Source organism: Callorhinus ursinus, unplaced genomic scaffold, assembly GCF_003265705.2.
Source record: "Callorhinus ursinus isolate GAN/ISIS: 27379988/994484 unplaced genomic scaffold, GSC_fseal_2.0 scaffold45, whole genome shotgun sequence".
Classification (NCBI taxonomy): Eukaryota; Metazoa; Chordata; class Mammalia; order Carnivora; family Otariidae; genus Callorhinus; species Callorhinus ursinus.
The window spans coordinates 7548596-7571843 of record NW_027397107.1 but is presented as its reverse complement, the minus strand read 5'-3'; the positions used below and the strand labels follow the sequence as shown (position 1 = coordinate 7571843).

Sequence of the window (23248 nt, the reverse complement as noted above, 5' to 3'; positions counted from 1 at the left end):
GGGTAGAGAGGTAGGTAGGTGGATGGATGGATGGATGGATGATAGAAAGAAAGATGGATACCTAGTGGATATAGGTCTAGAAGTAGAAGTGCTAGGTCACACAGTATGGTAATGTTCTAGAATACCAAACTGTTTTTCAAAACGATTATACCACTTTACCTTCCCACCAGCAGAGGAGGAGAACTGCAGTTGCCCCCTGTTTTTGTCAGCATTTGGTATGATCATCACCATTTAGCCATTCTGCTTGGTGTTCACTGGCGTCTCATTATGGTTCAAGATGCATTTTTCTGGTGATGAATTAGGTCGGACCCCTTTCTCATTCTCCCATCAGCTATTTGGCTATCAGAGGAGACTCTCTGAGATCTTGTGAACAAGTGTATTCTCTGTCAAGTGACTATTCCAAAATGGTATCACCGATTTTAAAATATGAATCACGTGATTTTAATGTCAGTCTCACACCACCCACATGTCCAAATCATGCTCCGTCTTGTCCTGCTCTCCTTCCTTCCGGGGTATTCTTTTGTCTCCCCAGCAGACTGCAAGCATCTTCAGAACAGAGGCTGTGATGTCTCTCTGTCTCCCCCAGGGCACCCACTGGGCAAAAAAATTCTTGCCAATTGACTTGAAACCACAATTTTGGGAAAACCTAACTTTGGGTTATACTTGGATGTGTTCTCTGAAAGTCCACAATTACCCTGCACCAATATGAGCACAAAGTCAAGAGGAAGGAGCCTGCACGAAGGAGTAAAATCTGAAGAGGAGAAGAAGCAGAAAACACCATTTCTCGGCCCTTCTCCAGAGGAGATGAGTGTCTTCTCCAGGGAATGGTGTCTTGGTGGATCCCCTGGGCAGCAAATGGTGTATAATCTCAGGGCACTCATCTCCTCCAGGTTCCCAGACTCAAGGAGAGAAGAAAACCCTCTTAAAAGGACGAAAAGAGAAACACATTTTCTGTATTATCTGATCTGGTACTGTCCCTTAACCCCCGACTGCTCGGCGAGAAACATTTCCCAAGGTTTGGGGCCATCATTCCATTTCCTGCTCAAAGCACAAAAATGTCCATTTCATTTACCACTCCCCAGAGGGATGCTGGAATGCCCAGTGGATTCGTGTCACCCTCTAAATTAAAAGTTTCAGGGAAGTGCAGATTCTTTGGGGACGAAATTAGAAATCTTTCCACTTCCCTGGTTCAAGCCATTTTAAAGACATCCTCGCTCATCTGACCATCCCGTGTCTATGGAGGCACACTGAGCAAGTTTATTCTCAGGCTGCCTAGCAATAATGATGATCAGCCTTCACGGAGGAAATACTCTAGTTCCTTATTTATTTTCCAGATCGTGGGTTGGCAGACAACACCTATTTTTATAAAATATATATTTTACAAAAAATATTTATTTTACAAAAAATATATTTTTTACAAAAATATATTTTGTAAAATATATATATTTTACATATATTAGAAAATGGCCTACCATCAGTTTACCTATTGTTTATGCTGCTTTCCTACTTCTTGGGCAGAGTTGAGCATAGTAATGGACAGCATATGGCCCTCAACGCCTAAGATATTTACTATCTGGCCCTTTAAGAGAAAAAGTTGAGCACCCCTATCCTAGATGGTCAGTGCAATCTTGGCAGGTCGTTCATCACTTATCTAAGCACATTCAATAAAACCAATATCGAGAATAACGATGGTAATAAAACCAAGTAGCAACTACTCTTGACTGAGCATTTACTGTGTCCCAAGTGATGTACTAAGGATTTTACGTCGGTTATGTGATTTAATCGCCAATGTTTTAAGGAGGAAATATTATATTTCCCATTATACAGATAAAGAAACTGAGGGCCAAAGAGGTAAAGGGTCCCATGCAAGATCACAAAGCTCATCAGTGGCAGGCCTGGGCCTCCCACGCAGGCTCTCTGATGACTTCCACTATGCCTGGGGGCTAAACAGCATCCGTGGAAGCTGTCATCTGCCATCTGTGGACAGACACAACCGGCAGACACACGAGACAAAGAATATACAGGGGGCGCCTGCGTGGCTCAGTCGGTTAAGTGTCTGCCTTCGGCTCAGGTCACGACCTCAGGGTCCTGGGGTCGAGTCCTGCATGGGGCTCCTTGCTCAGCGGGGAGTCTGTTTTTCCCTCTGCCTCTCCCCCCTGCTCATGCTCTCTCTCTCCAATAAACAAATAAATAAAATCTTTAAAAAAAAATAAAAGACTATGAATACACAGACCCAAAAGTCAGGGACGCAGGGAACGGTCATCATGAGATGGTGGGGTTAGAGCCCTCGGTGTTAAGGGAGAGACTCTTTTGAGGTCCAGGTGAGTGTCCTCAGTGGGGAGCAGTATCCCCTGCTCTCAGCCCAGAACAGCAAGCAGAATTCACACACTGCCCTCAGAAGCATTCCTGCGGCACCCATGGAGGCCACTGAGACCTGCAGGTGCCCGCGAGGGGCTCCTTGGCTCTTTTCTGTACAAATCATGTTCAATGATTTGTCCAACGCTGGTTTTCAGGAGAAGCTGTTCCCTACGGGCTGAAGTATGGGGGTAAGGAAGTGGTAGCGTGGAACTACTGCCCCATGCATTTCAGCTCCAGCTGCAGATCGGCCCAGCTGGCTCAGCACGACAGAAGCCCTGGGGTTACTGGGCCCAACGAAGTGGCTGCCAGGAGGCAGTAACCCTCAGGCATGCTGTCCCTTGGGCTCTGAACTCGGATCCCAGGGGGGCTATAAGAAATGTTTCCACCTTCACTCACTAGTCTCCCTGTGCTTAGTAGCTGACCCTCCCCACCCTCCTCCTTCTGTTCCCAGGGATGTCTGCTGCCCTTGAGCCGCCCACCCCTCACTCAACTCTGTTCCTGAGAAATGTCAAGTGACTTTCCAGGCATCTGGGGATGGGAAGGAGCCAGGCTCTTTCACCAGCAAACTGGCTCCTCCAGCTGCAACCCCCCCCCCAGCCCCCTTAGGTGCCTCAGCTCTGGCCCTCAGAAGCCAGAGGAAACGTCACTGACCTCTGAGCAAGGGCCCGATTGCATCGACAACGCCAGTTCACACCCAGAACAGAGCGAGCCTCTCCTTCCTGCTCCCCGGCCCCCAGCCACCCCTCCCCATTCCCGGTGCCTGCAAACCTCTGGGAGTTACCTTCACGGCCACGAGCATCTTGTCCTTGGTCGGGCTGAGGTTGTAGCACTCGGCCAGGAAGACCTTCCCAAAGGCTCCCTCACCCAGTTCCCGCTTCAGGACGATGTCCCTCCTCTTAATGTGCTGCACATCTGTAGGAGGGGGACAGAGGGGAGAGTAGCCCATCAGTTCGAGGTACCTGTCCTCATTACAGCAGGGAGTGCTGCTTCTGAGTCCACGGCACAGAGAGGCAGACTTGGCCATGAACCCCGACTCACTCATGAAAGACGGCATTGCATTGTGGTGTGAGTCCGACCCAGAACCAAATCAGTCTCGGTTCTGCCCCTGACTCACCCCTAACCTGTCTACATTACAGCTGCCTCAGCTGGAGAACAAGAGTCCATAGGAGTTAACACACAGGATTATGGAATAACTAGCTATAGTTGCTGGACAGCGTGTATGCACATGGCAGTCTCAACGGCTCTGGGCATCGTGCAGGTTCTGACTCAGCAGGTCTGAGAATCTGCACTTCTAACAAACTCTCCGGGGACGCCTGTGTGCTGTGGGCCCAAGGACTGCACTTTGAATTAGTGAGGTGTGAATCCCGGCCCCACCACATCCTTGCTGGTTTTTTTGAGCTTGGGAAAGTGATTTCATCCCAGAGCCTCAATGTCCTCATCTGTAAAATGGGATTAACATCCATCCATACATTCCTTGCTGAATTCTTGTGATGATTAATTGAGAGAGCCCACTTGAAGACTTTGGCCCAGCACCTGGGACAATCTAACGACACACACACACACACACACACACAGATGCACACACAGACACACACGGGCTCTTGTTATACGAGAGTAGCTGTAACCGTCCTAGCACAGGGTCTGGTTTGTGGTGGAGACGACTAAGTGGGAGCTAAAATTATCCGGGGGGAGCCTCTACTTGACAAATCCCGCTCCTCTGAAAGACCACTGCGATCCTGAAAGCCAAGTCCAGAGAGCACCCCGGAACCACGGTCTATGCAGAGAAGGGTTGCCACCACCTCAGCAAGCCTATTAAAGTCCGTCTGCCAGGAAAAGGCAAGGATGTGACCTGAGCCGTCCCCCTCCCCTCCCCGTTTGGAAAGATTGCTATCGGAGGAAAAGTACAAGCAGTGGGTTGGTGATGAAAGGAACAAGCCTGGAGATGCTCACTGACCTTCCCGTTGTGCAATGGGCAGACGCCCACTGCCCACCTGTAGGAATGTTACGAAGGGCGTTGCAGAGCCGGGAAAGGGGACTGTCTCACAGGACCTTGTCAAAAACTGAAGACGGAGGACCGTGGCAGGCCGACCGTCCCCATGAGCGAGGAGACAGGCAACAGGAACAGACAGGTGTGGCTGCAAGGCTTTGGTGTTTGGGTTGACTTGGGAATTCCTTCCAAAATAAACTCTATAAATCTTTTGTTTGTTTGTTTGTTTGTTTGTTTTTTCTACCAGAGTTCATGGTCTCCCCACCGTGTCCCAGATGACCTGTCGGGGAGGATCTGTGGGAGAGAGCATTTGCAGACCTGTTTTTCTCTCCTCGCCAGCAAGACAGACCTGCAGGCTCCCAGCGCTGCTCCCAGGCTGCTCCTCACGGGCCATGTGACAGCCAGCTGGTGGTCACACACAGCAGGGCTTTGCCCCAGTCTTTACAACAAGCAAATTAAACATCGGTTGCCTTCTCTACACCCTGCCTCACTATTTCTTAGCCTCTGAGGAACGGGATTTGTTGGCCTTGAAAGGGAAGGCTAAAGAGTCTCCCACTGAGAGAAAATGGGAGGTCAGGACCTCTCGGGGGAGGCCATCTGCTCTTCGCTGCATAATTATTCCCAGGTGACCAGTGATGACACACGGGGTCCTACAAGGTGAGCGTCAGGGGCAGCCGCGGAGCGCAGATGGGCTGAGAAGGCAGCCTCATGAGGCCAAGTCCCCACCTCTGAACACGCAGGGACTGGAGAGGAATGAGAAGTCAGGGGCACCCGGATCCAGACTCGGGTCCTCCACACAGCATGGGCTGGGGCACCTCACAAAACATCTTAGGACTCAGTCTCCTTGTCTGTAAAATGGGTGTGGGAGGATAATACAAGTTCTACTTACCTACTACATGAGCTGTTTATCTGAAGGTTTATAATTCCTCAAGTTTTCTAAAATGTCGGCATCTTTTGGTGTTTGCATCATTGTGGATATTATTTTACAAGAAAGGGAAACAAGGGCCAAGTCAGAAGTCCACCCCTGGGGGCTGAAATGGGACTGGAATCCAGAGCATCAGGACATGCCAGAGTAGCCGAACCACAAAGGGACAAGCCCCCTTTGGCCCTAGACCCTGCCCCAACACCAGCCTCCCTCGGCACTGGAAGAGGGCAGTGTCGTTCTCAAACTTGAGCTGCAACAGAATCATCTAGAAGGCTTGCTAAAACACAGTGCTGGGCCCTCCTCCCAGAGATTCCCATTCACTAGGTCCAGGTTGGGGCCTGAGAACTGTCTTTCTAGCAAGTTCCCAAGTGATGCTGACACTGCTGATCTGGGCGCCCCACCTCGAGAACCACTGGAACAGGATGAACATTGGTAGGGGAGGAATTAGCCAGCTCTTCACAGACAGTCCCATGCCCACAGATGTTTTATTCTCGCCACCTGAAGGCCTGCAATCCCAGACTTACTGGGGGCTCCGCCGCCCCACCTAGTGGCACAGCCTAGGCTGAGTCAAGGTCCCTTCGGGGCCTCAACTGCTCATCCACGCAATGAAGATCATGCCTCTCTCATCTTCTTACGTGCTGCACACATCCCCACAAGGGCAAAGCAACAGTATATAAATTCCTGGATCCCTCAGTCCAACTCCGGGCTGAGCGACCTCGCCAGCCCCCTGAGCTCCCTCATTCTCAGCTGCCGTGACAGCAGGGTGAGGACAGAGGGACAGGGGAACTCCACGGAGAGCGCACTCTCAGCCCGCTGAACAGACGTCAGGCTTGGGCCACGTCCTAGAACCCTCTAGCTCTCCTCCCTCCCTCAGCGGTAAGAATCACAGGCCCGGAAAGGTTCAGACAAGTCAAGTGCAGGCAGCAAACAGGGAGCCATTTCTCATCCCTCCCTCCGTGCCCCGGGGCTTGAGAGCCTTGAACGCGGCCGTGGGGGGTGCAGGGGACCACGTTCCTGGGAACTTTGCTGCTCTCCGCAAGCACAAAGCAGAAGCCTCCCATGGACCAAAGTGTCTTCCCCAAATTAGCAAAGGGATCTTTTTCAGAGACTCGAAAACACCCAGTGGCTCAGAATAAAATAGGCCTGGCTCACCCTAGTTGTCTTCAGGGAGAAGTATTTTGAGAGCAATACCTGAGCTTAGTCCACAAAGGAGGCAGCGAGATCGAGAAAGGGTGGCGGGAGGGATGGAAAATAAATATAGATTCCATTCCACCATAAATCCTCCCCCAGGGGAGAACATCCCGCCGGTCCTGGGGATGAGAAGCTCAGCAAACGGGGGGCTTCAGTGGAGAGAGGCTGGGTGTGCACCAGACGCATTAAGGCGAGTCACTTGCATGTGGGCAGCCCCATGCACCAACAAGACTCTAGCCTCCCAAACACCATCCGAGCAGCTGGCTATCCCCGAACCTAAGTAGGAAGAAGCAGGGCAAAGCGAAGTGAATCTGTGACCAATTCTTCCCCTTGGTCAGCATTCACTTCTGATAACCAGGAGAGACAGGGGTTATTGTGCCCCTTTCACAGATGAAGAAATGGAGGCAGGGCTAACTCTCCAAAGTTCACAGGGCCAGAGCACGGCCAAGGAAGGCTTCCCTCCTTTCTATGGCTCCCGAGCTCACGTTCCTTCCATTCCTCAGATGGCCTTTCTTCCGTCCTCCCCTTCTCTGTGGCCACGAAGACCGTTCTGTCCACAGAAGGTCACGCCTCCATCTTCCCCTTCTTCCAGCTTGTCCGACTTCTCTTACCTTCCCAGAGGCCCCAGGGGAGGGCGGTGGGAGGGGAACAGTGTGGGAGGAAAGGGCGCTGCACAGGCCCAGGCGGGCGGCTGGAGTGGGCCATCCTCATTTCTGACGTCCTCTTGTCTACTTGGGCCCTTTCTCGTGCTTATTTTTAGCTCACACAGTGCTGCGCCGAGCTGTCTCTGGTGAAGCCATTTGACCCGCACGCCAAAAAGTGATGGATTCTCCTAGGAGGAGAGGGCATCAATCTCCCTTTACTGCCTGGCTGGCTGGCCCAGCAGAGTCTGGGTCACAGGGCTCAGACGCCAGGACACTGGCAGGGGACGAGGAGGGAGAGGGATTCACGGCCCAGGCCGTGGGAACACCTCCCCGTCTCTAGGGAGGAGGGGCGGCTGCAGAGAGCCAGGGGCCAGTGCCCAGGAGGAGCGGTCTCTGGGAGATGACACGGGGCTCCTGGGACTTTCTATCCTGACTCTTCCCTAGCTCCTTCCGTCGACACAGCCCCCACTTGGGCTCTGCCAGAGGAAGCCCTCCGTAGGGTTTCTCTTTCCCGCAGGACAACTGGTTCCTCAGACGAAACAGAATGACAATTTCTGTTTCGGTTACTGCTCCATGGATTTTCCTCTGTACCGAGGACTGAGATAATTATACCCCATGTACGGGATTCACTTCTGCGAGGTCTTGCAGGGAGTGAGCTTGACCTAGGGCAGAATCACTAACCCAAGGAGGTCGCAGCCGCCTCCGTACAGAAGACCTCCGAGCCCGCAGAGCTCAGCGGGCAGGTTGTGGTCATCCCCCCTCATCTTCTCCGTGTTCACCTGAGCTGCCCCGCCCAGCGCCTTCTGTGACCTGCACGGGTCTGCGGGACAGACGTGGCTGGAGACGTCGGTGACCGCTGACTGTCAGCGTCACCTCCATGTTCTGGGAAAACAGGGATGAGCCAGCCAGAAACTGTCCGTGCTGCTGACCGGGCAGGAAGAGGAAGCATAAAACCCACAAGAAACGGGGTGGCTGAGAAATGGAAGGCCTGGGGAAAAGAGGTCTGTATTTGAACCCTGACCGTGCCGCTCACTGCCGTATCCGCCCTCGGGCCGTAGTTCCTTATCTGTAGAATGGGTACGTGACTATCTGTCCGGCAGAGTTGTCAGGAGGACAGATGCACGCTTTCCGGATACTAGAGGTCATCAGGACTCTCCAACACATAACAGACATTAAATACAAGTGTGTTCCTTCCCATCTACAGGATTTTTATTTTACCCGAGAGCTCAGTCTACTGCAAACCAAAGAGTGACTTGGAAAGAAACCTGAAGAGGGGTCGAGATATTCTCCTGTAATAAATGGCTGAGGCTGCTCCGGGGCGGGGGGGAAGGAGGGGAGCCAGCGCCGACTCGAGGCGGGTGCTCCCGGCAGCCTGTTCACGCCTGCCACCGCGATGTCCAACCTCCACCCTCTACAGAGTCCAAAACAGTTTGCGGGAGGAGGCTGGTCAGACAGTGGAATAAAGACATCGAAGGCAGAGACAGCCACCTACTAAAGATTACTATTGATCAGGAGGAAGAGAACCCAACAACCAGATGTCCCAGGGTCGGTGGTTATAAATAATGGTGGTCCTGACTCTGCTATGTGTCAGGCAGCAAAGTCGGTGCCCCAAAGCCGGCATGCTCCATCAGGCAGACCCAGGATGTCCTCACAGAAGTCCACGGGCCCCCTCCATGCTTTGGCTGACGATTGTCGTAGGAAGCCAGGCACGCGGGCAGCACAGAGACCGTCCCTCCCTGCGTTCTCCTAAGGGACTCAGAAGCAGGGCCTCCCAGCATCCCTCAGGGCTGGCTGGGTGCTCTCTTAGCTGAGGCTTGATGGGCTCTCCTGGCCACCCTGCCTTCCCTGCCCACCCGGCCCGCTGTCCTACCCAGCGCCTAAGTCGGTCCCAGCCTCATTGTGGAGACATCTCAGGTCTTTCTCCCAGTGCGTCCATCTTACTCTGTGCTCATCTCTTTGAGCTTCTTGTCATCCCCTGATGCACTTGTTAATAATACAAATTAAGTCCCATCGAGAGGGCACATCACCGGAGCCAGGCACCATGCTAAGTGCTCAACACGCCTCGTTTCCTTTGTCCTCACAGCTGTCTTAAACACAACGTCCTGCTGAAGTTCAAGGTGATGAAGCAATTTGCTCAAGGTCACCCAGTGGTGAGAGGTGGCCCCTCAGACTCTAGAGTCCAAGCAGGCTGGGCCACCCTGCCCCCCCGTCACTCACGACAGCCCCCTAGCCTCTGCCCCTCCCACCCCCAGGGAGGGCGCTGCTTTCGGAACCGGCAACAGCACCCGGTGGAAACCAATCGTGTCCATGAGGATGGGGAGAGAATCATTTCCAACGGAACCCGTTCCTGCCACAGTGGGTCATCACCCCCCGAGCTCAACAGGAGCAGCAAGGATGGCTTCTGGAAATGAGGATGGCACCAGAGGTACAAATGCAAGGCCCCAGTGCCTCACAGAACAAGAGAGGGTCTCCCCAGCCTCGGGGCTCTCACACTACGAGGTGAGTCCTATGTGCTAGAAGGGGGGGAGAATCTTGGCAGGAAAGTTGGGGGAAGAGGGAAGAAGAGAAGGGAGGATCTCGGAGAAGTGTGTGTTTTCTTTGCACTAGCCAGACCTGAGGGTCCCGGGCTGCCAAAAATGCTCAGAAGAAAACATCAATTCAATACCACACATTTAATTACACATGAAATGGAATGTCTTTAAAAGGAAGAATAACATTCCCGGAGCTCCAACTGTGGGTGTTTGAAGTGGCAGGAGGGAGACAGACGGCCAGCTCTGAGTCTTGGCGGCGTTGGGGGGGGCAGGGGGGAGACTGCCGAGGGAGGGCAGGACTCCTGCTTTTGCTAGAGCTAGGAATTTCTGCCTGCCCTTCGAGACGCGCCCTCCTCCCTGCTCCTCACGGCCCCAGCAGCTGCATCTGGCCTCCTGCCGACAGGTGGCAGAGCAACTAGAACTCATTGCCCCTCGGGTATCACCCAAGAGCAGAAGCAGGTAAGCCCTGGCCAGCTGTGGCCTGCAGCCGACACGGTCAGTCCTCCCTGTGGACGGAGGAGCGGAGCGTGGCTGGCCCATCCCAGTAAACCTCTCTTGCCAAGCAATCCCTGGATGATTCGTGGGCAAGGAAAATGAGAGGACCGCCTGAGTTCACGTCAAGGGTCTTTCTAAGAGAAGACATCTCAGAGGCTGGAGAGCCAAGGAGGAATGCGGCAGGATTGTTCGTGGAGGTCTGGAATTTAGCACAAGCCCCCCGTTACTCACCAAATGGGGGGTGACAATGGTAGAGAAAAGGACCCCACCGTCTGCAGCTGTGGCTGTCCCGGGGTGAGGCTGACTCGGGACCTGAGGTGGCTGCTGGCCAGTCTAGTTCCCATCCCAAGGCTCCTTTAGCTGGACTGGGGCTCCCCTGCCCAGTTCGAGGTCTTGCCAAAGGGGGCTGGCAGGTGCTCAAGTCGGAGACCCATGCATGGTGTGTGTTGTTAAGTCCATACACTGGGCCCCGGCACAGGGCACGGCACGCAGCTGGTCCTCACTAAATACTCGACGAGTGAACGAAGGGACGAGAATGCCCTCTGAATCACTGCTAGGGACTTGAGCGAGAAGAACTCTACAGAGAGGGAGGAAGAAGGGAGGCTGAGGGAGCAGTAAAAAGAAAGGAAAAATGAGTGAGAACGGGAAAGGATCCAGAAAGTTCCAAAGAGCAGCCTCATTGATGTCCTGGCTCCAAGACTGGCCCCAGGAACCAGGACCACATCGAAGCAGGACAGTTCTGAGACCCACATCCTGAGGCTCCCTCCCAGCACCCGGTCTTCTTAACAGAACGCATCTGCGGTCTCCCGTGACAAAACTCGACACACACCAGGTCTCCACTCGGGGGCATGTGTGCGCCCCGAGGCTCGGGGTAACGGGCTAGGACTCCGAGACGCCGTGTTCCCACCGAGATGAATAAATAAATAAGACACCCTGCTGTTTCTGGAAGCGGTGGAGAGAGGATCAGCAGAGGACTGTCTGTTCTGGGGTGATTTCCAGCTCACGTTTCCCAGCACGAGAAGTTCAGAGAGCGAGAGGGAAGTTCAGATGTGTCCCTGCCCCCAGGTGCTACCCCTTGGAGCTCGACCCAGGAGCTCGGGCACTTACCGACACCCAGGGCCTCCCTCACCCACCCTGCCTTCTGTAGCTACTTCCTTCATCTATAGGTCTCGTTGGCCCTTCCCACGGTGACAGGACCCCTCTGGCTCCCATTAAGCATTGACTGCCCGAGCAGAGAGTAAAGAGCAAAAGAACTCCCCAAGGAAAGCATCTGGAATTGAGCAGCTAGGTGCTGAAAGATGAAGCTCAGGCTCCAACTGGAAATCGGTCCCTCCAGCAACTTGCCTGGCTTCCCATTCTCTCCCCCTCCTCTGGCCTGGATGTTTTCTTTCCAGCTTGACGGTGACAAACTCTCGCTCCAAATGCCCACCCAAGGGGCTCGTCCTGCATCTCGGTCTCCCCAGAGGCCCTTCGACAGCAGCTCCCCGGGGATGCTGCTTTGTGCTCTCAACCCTGGCATCTAACTCTGTCCCCCAAGTCCATCCTGGGACACTATGGCTTTTTACCAGCAAACACAGAGCAGAATGTGTTCAACGGTGTAACTTCCAGCTCTGCAGCTTGAAGCCAAGACACAGACGGCCGGGCACCATGGAGTTGTGAGGATGCACCTGCACATAGACAACTTGAGGTCAGGAGACAGAGATGCCTGGAAGAACTACCGGGTGAACCAGAGGAGGACCAGGGGAGCAGTCACCCACTCACGGAACATGCCGTCAGACTTGAAGACTACCAGCTCCCCTAGATCCAGTAGGAAACTGAACCCCTTCAGGCGGAGGGGGAGGAATGGGCATTTTAAGGTTTGTATAGGCAGAGGCAACAATATATCCAAATGCACAAAAACAAATTCAAAAAGAAGAAGAAAGGGACAAGAAGAGGGCCTTCGTGTAAATAAGCACGAGTATCAAGAGCCAGAACATAGCTTTGGGATGAGGCACAACCGGGTAGGAATTCACGTTCAACAATACATCTTAGGAGACAGAACTGGGCAATTTTCTAAGCGGGGCTCACGCTTCAATGTTTTCATGAGTGAAATTAAGAAAATACCCCACCCATTGTCATGAGGGTTCAGTGAAACTCTGTCATGAGGGTTCAGTAACATGTCTGAAAGGTAAAAATATGTATAATAATGGCTACAAAGCTTCACAAAGGAACATGCCAGTGTCTTCCTCCCACTTGCTCCCTACTTAAACCTTCCATGATTTTCTCTGGTTACTTAATCTCTCTGATCCTTAATTTCTTCACCTGTAAAATGGAGATAGCAAAAAAAAAAAAAAGGGGGGGCCTATTGCATGACCTTGTGGTATTTTTAAATGACACAGGTGTTGAATGCTTAGAACAACACATTAGCCCAATAGCATCAGTGTCTTCAGGGGGGTCTCTGGTATGCTATTTGAGAACTCTGCTAACCTGGCGCAAATCCCCAGGCGTTTTTCCCTCATAAATTCCCTGCATAAATACAAAAAATAGGTCTGACAGATGGAGGGACTGCTCGTTCACTGTCCTCTGAGCTCCCCTCATGGATTCATGCTGGTGCGTTTTTACCCCCACTATTCTTCCATCTGGTTACCCTTCTCCAGCTTCCACTAGGAGAAATCAGCCCATGCCCCAAGAGCAACCCTGATCCCACGTTCTCCATAAGATCTCCTGATCTTCTTCAAGATCTCATTGTGCCCCCAGCCTGTCTATGCCTAGTGCAGAAACAGATGTCCTGGGACCCCCTCTGCCTACTTTGCTTTTCCCCTACATAAACTCAGCTCACCCCAGGTAGTTCACAGAAAACAAGCTCAGCATACGTTTGCTACCTCACTGGAGACAGGGAATGACATTAGCAAAGGCCGCTGAGAGACTTGTTTGCAATATACCCTGGGTATATTGAGACACAGAACCCTGGGTTATTTGCGGGCACAGGCCCAGCCCTTAGATCTCCCACATTCACCAGCTGCCAAAGGGGGCTGTTGTCTCGTGGCCTGAAGAAGTGTGTTTGCTCTCCTTCCTTCCTCCAGCAAGAAACTCAATGAAGATTTTAGTTTAGACAACCCTAGGAAATGAGCAGGTAACCCAGTTGAGGACATGGGACCCTGTCTTAGGATCCTGGGAGGCCTTTCTTTAGGAAAGGTCAACTTCAATTCTGCCTAAAGCAGGAGGTAGAGCTCAGTCACCAGAGAGAGGGGGAGCTGGGGTTCTCATGGGAAGGGAAGGCAGGACACCCAGACTTGGGAATTTAGAAATGCCTATCCCCTTACGGGGCCCTCGGGGTCTTTCAAGAAAGACTCATCTTTCCTCCATGCAGGGCTGAGACTCAGGACATAACTGGGATCTTCTGGGACATACCTATGCAGGAGACTCCTCTCCGGTGGCTCTGGACCCCCTGCTTCCTGTCTCCCCCCAGCCACACTGGGGGGCGGGGTTGTGGTGACAAACCTCACCTGCTTAACCCCCACGTCCTCCCCCTGCCCGAGAGGCTGACAGCTTCCTCAGTCCTCCCAGCGCAGCTCAGCGTCCACATGCTTCCTTCCTAGCACCCCCCAGCACAGAATGCTCTTTGCTGCTGGCTCACCACAAGCCCAACTCATGATTGTTGACCAGACCTCCCTTCACCTGACCACACCTATTCTACCAGACTGCTGGAGAGCCCTGAAGCCCACCTCCACAGACAGAAGAGGCTGTTGGGGGCCTGGGGAGTCCGTGGCTGGGCCCCTTCCAAGGGGATGTTCCCATTTCCAGTTCCCACTCCCAGAGCTGAGGCGTCTGCCAGGCTCCTCCCCCTCTCCAAGCCTCCTGCTCTGGTCCTCCCTCTCTTCGGCCTTGTCTCTGATGGGTTCAAGGTCAGAGGCCAGAGCCCCTGGGTCCCCACCATGCAGGCCCTTGGCGTGGGCAGCCTGAGCTGGGCGCAGCCAGCAGATTTGTTCCGCACGGCCTCCACCATCCCGGATCCGAGCCTCCCCTGCCACAGCCCGCGCACTCTGCCAGGTGTTTCCCCACATCCTCTGAGCTGACTTCCAAGAGTTCCCCCACACCAGATGTTCAATGCGCTGGCCGGTGGTTTCCTGGCCTGTCTCCTGAACCTCCCCCTACCCTGTAATTCCACCAAAAACAAAACAAAACAAAGAAAAAGTTGGAATCAGTGGAAGGCTTGGTGCCCCACCTGACCCTGGAACCCCTCCATGGGCTTGGTGGCTCCAACTAGGTCTATCCGAGTTCCTCACGCGCCAAGCTGCTTCTAGGGCAGAGGTAACGTCATCAGCCACACTTACATGGTGTCTCGGATCAGAAGATCATTCTTTCTGGTTCTTTTGGTGCCAAAAGAAATGGAGCCACATAGACGTTTGGGCTTTGGAAGATCCCAGAAACTGGGGGTCAAATGGCTGTTAGGACCAATGTCAGTGGGAAATCAGGAGGGAAGAAGTCCTCATTGGACATCGTTAGATCCATGCTGCTGACACGTGACCAGCTCTCATTGTTGGGTCTGGACACTCTTAAGTAGTCCCCAAAACACCAAGATGGGGGCTCTAGGGCATGAGCCTCAGGAATCCACACAGAACATACTCAAGAGCCCGGTAAGAAGCCATGTTCCCAACCCCTGCCGGGGGACCCCAGCCCTCTCTTCCCACTGGCCTTGGGGACTTCCCTCCTCTCATTTTTCGAGATTGTTGCTTGATGTAGTGACCTCAACACACCCTCTGTCCACTGCAGTCATCTTTACCTCCCTCTCCTGACGCTTACCCACCCCTTTCTCCACTCACTCTCTGAGAACAAGCCCTTCCAACCCCCTTGCCCGCCTGTCCCCACCCGTGTGGGTCCCCGTCCTTCATCACTGGCCTGCTCTTCCCAGCTTCCTGCCGCTGTTCTTCTCCTATCTGACCTTTTCAATATGTGTACTTTCTTTTTCTCTGACATAGATCTTCATTGCTGGCTCTGCAGGCAGGTGTGAAAGTCTCCTTGAACCCCCCCACAGCACAAGGCCCAAGTGGGGCCCACAGGCCTGGGCTGCCATCCCCCTCCCACCAGCTCTTGGAGAGGCCAGTCCTTGTGCGTGGCTCTCTTGACATAGCCTTCCTGGCCCCACAGATTGAAGCCAGAGGAACAAAGTGAGATAAGCCGTTTCCCACACCAGCTCTTTTACTCTAGAGACTGGCCCTTTTCTTCTGTGTCTCTTGTCTGGGAACTTACCCACTTTCCCATTTTCAGCACAGAAAGTGTGGAAGCTGAATGACCGGGCAGTACGGCCCCCTCCTGGAAATGTGTCTTGTGTCAATTACCCATGGACGTCATCTTGTCTAACTTTTCCATATCTGTGAGATGTGGGATCAAACCTATGTGAATCCCCAGTTACTCTGGGTCATGCATTAGGTGGAATGATTTAGGAAATCCAAGTTATAAAATCAGGAAGGAATTAAGTATTTGGATCCAAGACCAGTCAAGGAAAAAAAAAATAGGGAAAAAAAAATGTGATCTGCAACAGAGCAAAACCACTTCATAAATGTCTCATTGAAATGAGAAGACCCCCAAAAAGGTCTCTAGCAGACCAGTGTTTGGTAAACGGAATTGGCTGCGTAGCAGTCGTGATTACTAATTTCACATGTGAAAAGCCACGGCATGCTCTCCACCTGGTGTGTGGTCTCTTCTGTTTTACTTTAGCGGACGTTAGAAACAAACAGATTAATAAAGAAAAGCATCTATAAGTGCATGCATAAGTTCCTGATAGCCACGGGGATTTTAGGGGGTCTGAATTGTTTCATAACAATTTTTACTGCTCAAAAACACAATTCCTTGGCCATAGATTTCTCAGGAACGCGGTAGGAAGAATGAACCACAGGACGATGCAGTGTTCTGCCCCCGCGGGCGTGGAAAGAGCAGGGGTGGAGAGGCACTTCTTTTTTTTTTTTTTTTTTAATTTTTTTTTTCGATTTTATTTATTTGAGAGAGAGAGACAGAGATAGTGAGAGAGCACAAGTGGGGAGGAGAGGAAGAAGCAGGCTCCCCACTGAGCAGGGAGCCCGATGCGGGACTCGATCCCAGGACCCCGGGATCATGACCTGAGCCGAAGGCAGACGCTTAACCAACTGAGCCACCCAGGCGCCCTGGAGAGGCACTTCTTATGCCAGGATGGTTCAAGGTCCAGAGCTGGTATCAGACGCCCACAGCTCTGCTGACTAGCTGTGTGACGCTGGGCATCTTACTTAAACCTCTCTGAGAGGACGCCTGTTCTGATTGTGATTCCCTCTCGGATGTTTGTAAGCAAATGAGATGACATCAGCCGCTAAACCTCTGAGCGCAGGGGCAGGCCTCCGGCGAGCACGAAGACCAAGATTCATTCCTACTCTCTCACTCGAGATTTCTCGTTTGGGCTGCCTCACCAACGCTCACACACCTTGGCACTCGTAGACACAGAGGCAAGCCTCGACTCAGAGGTCTCCCGTCCTCTGAGAACACACCTATTGCAGCTGTCCACACGACACGGGAATTTGTCTGCAGAAGCCTCTCTGCCTGCCATTTTCAGCTACAGAAAACTCTGATCGCTCCAGGCGATGGGCCTTCAAATGGGGCCGTTTTCCTGGCTTACAGAGGCTGCTTGTTCTCTACTGTCGACTACAGAGGGTCAGGAGATCCGGGGACATGGCAAGGCACAGAGAAGCTGGAGGGCGACACATGACAAGCTCACGGCAGGTGGGAATCACTTGGAGTAGCTTTTACATTGGCATATGGAGCCTTCAGAGGGGCTGAATAGTACATTGGCAAGCAAGTGCCCCGTGTCTGGGTCCTGGCTGAGAAGGGCGTAGAGAGAGCTGGAAAATGTCCCCCCATGCTGGCCCCCCCTAAGGAACCCTTGCTCCAAACCTACCTGCCAGGTACAGCCGTTGGCCCACCCCTGCCCCCAGCATGGTGGGGAAACTGGACAGAGAAGAGGCCAGTTCTACAAAAATTGTCATTTTGACAGTAATGGAAACGGGGGTACCCACCTGGACTCCCCCGCTTACTTGTGAGGGGCCACATACTCATTCACTCTGTAACGTATTCAAGAAATGTGCATTGAGTTACAGTGTGTGTCAGGAGCCAGGCTGTGTGCTGGGGGCTCAGTGGGGAATGAGACATTCTCCTGGAGCTCAGCGGTCTAACGTGGAAGGCAGACGAGTCACCGGCAAATCCAATCCAGTGTGATGCACCCCGTGGGGGGAGCCAGAAGAGGACCTCGGGGGCACCTGCCAGGTGGATCTAACTTGGTTTTGAGGGGCCGGGGAGATGGCTGTGGGGGAAAGCGATCTATTCTCGCTGAGCCTCAATTTCTTCTCGTATAAATGTGAAAATATATGTAAAAATGACTTTCACACAACAGTCAGATGGAAAATGTTCTAGTTCTGTCACCCACCAACAACAGCAGTAAAAAATGCCTGGATCACATGCATCAAGTTCCCGCAGGTACTTATAGATTGAGCCTTTCTGGGTTCTGGTGGAGGGAGGGGGGTGTCGTCTAGAGGAAAGCTGCCCAGGAAAGCTGGCCTCGCTCTGACCACTACACCTCAGTGCTCCAGTTGTGCCTAGAAATTTCCGGTCCCTGAGGCGTAATGAGTTTTATGGCCTCCTTAACCTAATGGCTTGGCTCTCTCTGGCCAACACTGCTCAACACAACTTATGGAACCAGACTGCCTGGGATCAGATTCAGTCTACTCCAATCATTTTGTTCTGTGACCTTGGGAAAGTTACTTAACTCTATGATTCTTGGTTTCTTTTTCCATAAATAAATAAATAAACAAATAAATAAATAATTGCCTGCCTCATAGAAGTGTGTAGAGTATAAATGTGTCGGTACGTGTAAAACACGTATGAAAGGACTTAAATCAGCCATCATCATTAAAGGTCAGGTATTGTAACCACAGTCTTCATCATCATCAAGATCTTCATCGTCTTGGTGACCACAGTCCCACAGAGGGAGTGTTCCAACTGGTGGCACCCTCCTTGTGGGAGGTTGGGCCTGACTCAAACCCCGGCTCTGCTGTCACTAGCTGTGTTACCTTTCTGAGCCTTGGTTTCCTCATCTGTGAAATGGGCTAATAAGAGCTCTCAGACCATGATATTGTTGTAAGATTAAATGAGATCATACATGGAGAGCAGCCTGGACCAAAAGGGGCTCTCAGCACAGAGGAAGTAAATGTTCACATCTAATCTAAAGGTAGTCACTGTGTCCTCCGGGAGGGGTGACACACCTCATGTAAGTGAGAAATCAATCTTCTTACTGCTTCCTTTGCCTCTCAGAGACCATGAAAGAAGCCAGGAACATGTTAAACTCCTACTAGTTCTCCGTACTGCTGGAGGCTGGACAGGAAGTAGACGGCCCATCGTTTGGCAAAGCACATGAATTCGTCTGTGCAAATGCAGAAGCAGCTCCCTGCTGAGCAAGGAAGGAATGACATTGTTGTGGACATTGAAGTGTGGTGACTGGATTTCCCTGGGAGGAGAACAGGAGAGAGAAGAAAGGGGAGCCTAGCAGCATGGGGGTGGCATGCTGGTGGGGCGGCTGGAAGACTTTTCTGAACAGAAATGTCTAATATTCAATATTTGCTAATTTGTGTTGCTGCCACATAACATCAAAACTATAGCAAAAGCCACTTCTCTACACACACACTTCACATAGGTGTGAGGTTCTGAGTATAAAACACTTTACAAAAGGCATGTTTCACATACTGGGGACGAAGATTCAAAGAACAGTGGTCCATACAGATGCTGAGGCAGCCTGTAAAGTCACCCAACCCAGTGAAAGCAGAGACCCTGAAGTTTTCATAAGAGCAAGACAATTTCAGCCTCCACATCCCCGGGCATCCTCGGAGACACGGGGTGGAACAGCATATGCACGGTAGGGCTCCAAGAGTTTCATCTGAAGGATGCTCAGCCACCATCTGGCTTGTGAAATCATCTTCATCGTCCAAATCCCTCCCTACCATCTCTGCACGGGGGTCTAGTGGTCTTTTACACGCAGCACAGCCAAACGAGGACTCTCACTCCTTACCCCTGCACCTGCCCTCCCCAGGGCCTCCCTGTGCATAAATGGCACTCCCATTCACTCAGTGATACAAGCCCCTCACCTACCAGCTTTCCTTGATGGCTCTTTCCCACATGCCACCAATGCCTATCAATAAATCCTGTTGACTGTAGCCTCCAAACATGTCCTAAATCTGTCCCCATCCCCAGGAGACCCACTTCTTCCCATCCCACCACTGCCATCCCAAGCTGTGACGGCCTCTCACTGGGGCAATGGGCTCCTAACTGAGCGTCCATTCTTCCCCCTACCCCTCACTCCCGTCCCTCATCCCCTGTTCCGGAACATGGCCAGCCAGCCAGGGTCATCTTTAATAAAAAGCAAAGTAGGAAGCTTCGCATCCCTCTCCTACTTCAAATCTGAGTTTAGAATGAAAGCCAAGCTTGCTCTATCATTGCTTATGGGATCTGATCCTTTCTACCCCCTTGACCTCATCACCAGCCCTCCTCCAGCACCCACTCTCCCCTCCACTCTTCTCCCCCCTGCCCTTCCTTCTCTCCTCATATATTTCAAGCTAGGTGACACCTTAGAGCCTGGACTGCAACCACTACCTGTCCCAGAATGTCCGCTCTGCAGTCCTTCAACAGAAAAGGGTCACTTTGATCACAGGACGTTGTTTCCATTTTCAGCAATAGCACAACATGGTGGCCATTGGAAAATTGTCTCACCTACTTATTTATCCATCTGCTTATCATCTGGCCTTCCCAGTGGAAAGGTAGCTCCACAAAAGCTAAGACTCCTTGTGTCTCTCCATCAGAACTGTCCCCCAGCAGCTCAAAGCCTATTGGTTAAAAAGATGAGTGACTGCCTCGGTGGGTGTTTTTTTTTTTTTTTTCTCACTGCTACCTAGGCTCCTGTGACTCTGAAAACACTGAGTGAGGACAAGAGATCCAGGACCAGATGAGGTGGCTGCAGCTTCAGCAGAACTGAATTCTGAAACCCAGGCAGCCGTGCTAGTTATTAAACCAGGGCAGGCCCCAGCAGGAGGGCAATCACAGCTCCGAGTTAGTACTGAGCTGAAGACCATGGTCACCTGAGCAGAGATTCCATCAGCAAACTCAAGAATGTCAAAGTTACAGAAAATCAGAACCTTGGGTTCTTCATCTCTCCTGAAATCCCACCTTCTCAACCTGAGGCTCTAAACCCAAGCTCAGGCTCGATCACAGCATCAATTCATGAAACCACTGACACCAACAAACAGGGCCATTTCTTCAACTGTAAAGTCCTCAGCTATCTGGTAATTGGGTGGGCTCCATGAACCTTTTCAAGGGTAACAGCTAGGAACAGGCAAGGTGTCGGACTCGCTGAATTTCTGGACACTTGGGGAGGGGGGAGCATCCTTGTATGGAGACAGCCTGCTGCTCAAGCTCTCACTTGAGCAAGATGAAGGATGTTGCCTGCTGCGCTTTCCTCAGCAGCATCCCACTAGGCAAAGCGGGGAGCAGACCCAGAAATCTGGCTCTGATGCAGGCAAAGTCAGGGAAATGGGGATCAGCCAAAACTCACTGCAGTCAAAACAGGTAGTGTTTGCCTCCCTTATGAGATAAAGTTCATCAGTATCTGGGTCCCTTTCCCAAGAAGGCTGACACAGAACCTCCTCCAAGGTGACAAGAGGAAAACTCCCCCACTGTAAACCAACTTGGATGACTTTGTTCTGTACCTCGCTAAGGAAACAAAAATCCCCTCCCTGGTCTCTCTTCTGTTTTACTTCCCTCGTTTTTAGTTTTCCCTTTTGTCTTAGATAGAGTTCTTTTCTTCAAACTTTTGTCCTCAGCTTTTCCTATCTATTTTTTGAATGTTGCCCAACTTGTATTTACCTCTGTTTGGTACTGTGGGTCTCTCATTCCTGCTGACTTCTAACCTACAGGGTAAGGTTTCCCCCATCCCCAATAAAAAGCATTCTTTGACCCTACCTACCCTACCCCCCCCAGAAACTTCTCGCATGCCACCCCTTCATCACCAGACTCTTTGATGGGTCCTTTACTACTTGTGCTGTCTACCATTCTTGAGCTGCCTACGCATTTCTCAAGGCTTTGTCCTCTTACCACCTCACCCCGTGATCCACCTGTTACAGTGTCACAGTGATCTCCTGATGCCCAAATCAAATGGCTTTTCCTTAGTCCTCACTCAACACTGGTGAACCTCAAGTCCTTCACAGTCTGACCAAAGCTTGGTCAGAGCTCTCTCACCCTTAGCCATCTTGCTAAGATGACTTGGGGCCCTCACTTATCTTGTCAGACATGGGTATGATCAGAACTCTGGAATTCCGGAGAGCCCAAACATAGAGATATTTATCACAGTGTTGTGTATGATTTCATTGTGCACAGCCATCTTCCTATGAAGCAGCAACCAGATTTGAATCATCTTTGCAACCCTGATGCATAGCCCCGCGCTCTGCATTAAGTTCCAATCATTCAACCATCTCATTCATTAAATCAATGAACATGATTAAGGTCGTGTGTGTGTCACTGAGGCATTAAAAAACCTCAGGTAGTTGTATGGGTAGACTTCCAGGGAGACTGAAAGCACCCTTTGCTGGGAGATCTTTAGAAAGGAAAGTATGTAATTAATGCCTGAGTTAATAACTTTTGAAAAATGCACAACTATTTATCAAGCACCCACTATGATGAGCCCTGTAGCGTGAACAGGTTTGCAGAATGGCATGTCGGCTGCAGCAGGAACAGAGGAGGGGGAGGGAGAAGTCAGGCAGGCAGGAAGCCAACCAAGTTCAAAGTGGCTGCAGGGGCAGGGCCACTTCTGGCTGTGCGCTGTGACCCCCTGACAGCCCCTGCTTCCGGAGCTGGGACAGGTCCTGCCAAGGGCATGGCTAGACAGAGTGAGCAATGAATGGTCACTGGTGTGTTGGTGAGGGCACCGGGCCGCCCTCTGGCCTGGCCATCAGAAGCTAACTCCTGTTCCAATCGCCTGCAACTACGTCTTTGCGATCCCATGCAAGGAGAGGGCAGGGCAGTCTCTCAGAGTTCCTTCCCATCCTGTGCTACCCTGGCTTGCAGGAGGGTGCCAGCGAGCCTCATATGGTGGGCCACACATGCCTGAGCAGGCATCCAAGGCTGGCATCCACCGTCCCTCCCTCAGCCTGGCAGATAGAAAGGACCAGCACCCAGGGATCCTGGAATACACATGGCATCTTGGCAGCCGGCTCTGACGGATGACCAATGAACAGCTTGCCTGGGCTGTAGGAAGTGACACAAACCCTAATTGCACTTGTTGGTTCGACTTCAATGCTCCTCCCAAGACCGGGTTGTTTTCCTCCCTTTCCTGTTGCTACCAGATCTTGATCCTTAATACCACCCCCTCCTGCTCATGTGCCCCCATAGATTTGTGTGCCTTCTGCCTCACCTGCCGTGCTGTCCACAGACCTTCCCTGTCCCCAGGACCTCATCTCCAGCCCAGGAACGCAGAAGAAGGAAGGGCACATTTCTCCTCCTTGTCAGCTTCTGTCCCATGCCCACCCCCCAAAGGACACTAAGGGCCCTTTTAGAAAAAGAGCAGGAGGCATGTTGGAGGCCCAGCATGGGCTTTGTTGTCACCACTGAGAGCTGCAAGAGAGAACACATAGCTACCCCTTGACCAAAAAGGCTGCAGGTTTCGATAAGCTCATGATCAATCTCCACCCCTTCCTATTTCCTGGTGCTATTTCCTTGGATTTGCTCCAGCGGGCTGACTGCTCTCCAGGTTGGGCCTTTCCTCTGCCTGGTGCCTGGATCAATGGGTTGGCTGCAAATGCCTCGCGCTGAACTTGTCTGTGGCCTTCGTACAGCCGCTTTCCATCTCTGCTGTCACGTCCCACTCAGTGTGTTCCCGGGAGGCCACCTGCTTAAAGGCCAGAGCAGGAGGTCAGGATACGTGGGTACTGCCTCCCAGCCCTCACCCTGACCTTGAGAAAGTCAAGGTGCCACGCTTGGTTAGCCATCTGTACGACACATGAGATTAGAAGCTTCACTCAGAATCCCATTAACATTTCTGAACTGGGCAGCTCAGAATTCCCAGCCCGAAGACTGGGTA

At 52.1% G+C, this 23248-nt stretch overlaps 1 protein-coding gene across 4 annotated transcripts in view; it reads right to left on the bottom strand.

Moving 5' to 3' along the window:
• Positions 1 to 23248, bottom strand: part of NTRK3 (neurotrophic receptor tyrosine kinase 3) — a 401430-nt gene that overhangs the window by 59867 nt on the left and 318315 nt on the right. For all 4 annotated transcript variants that reach the window (XR_012375172.1, XM_025893114.2, XM_025893115.2 and 1 more), the window contains one exon: positions 3140 to 3270. Coding sequence is in view for 3 of the 4 variants with exons in the window: in XM_025893114.2 (XP_025748899.1) it covers positions 3140 to 3270 (131 nt within the window). In the remaining variant the exon portion in view is untranslated. The remainder of the gene's footprint in view (positions 1 to 3139; positions 3271 to 23248) is intronic.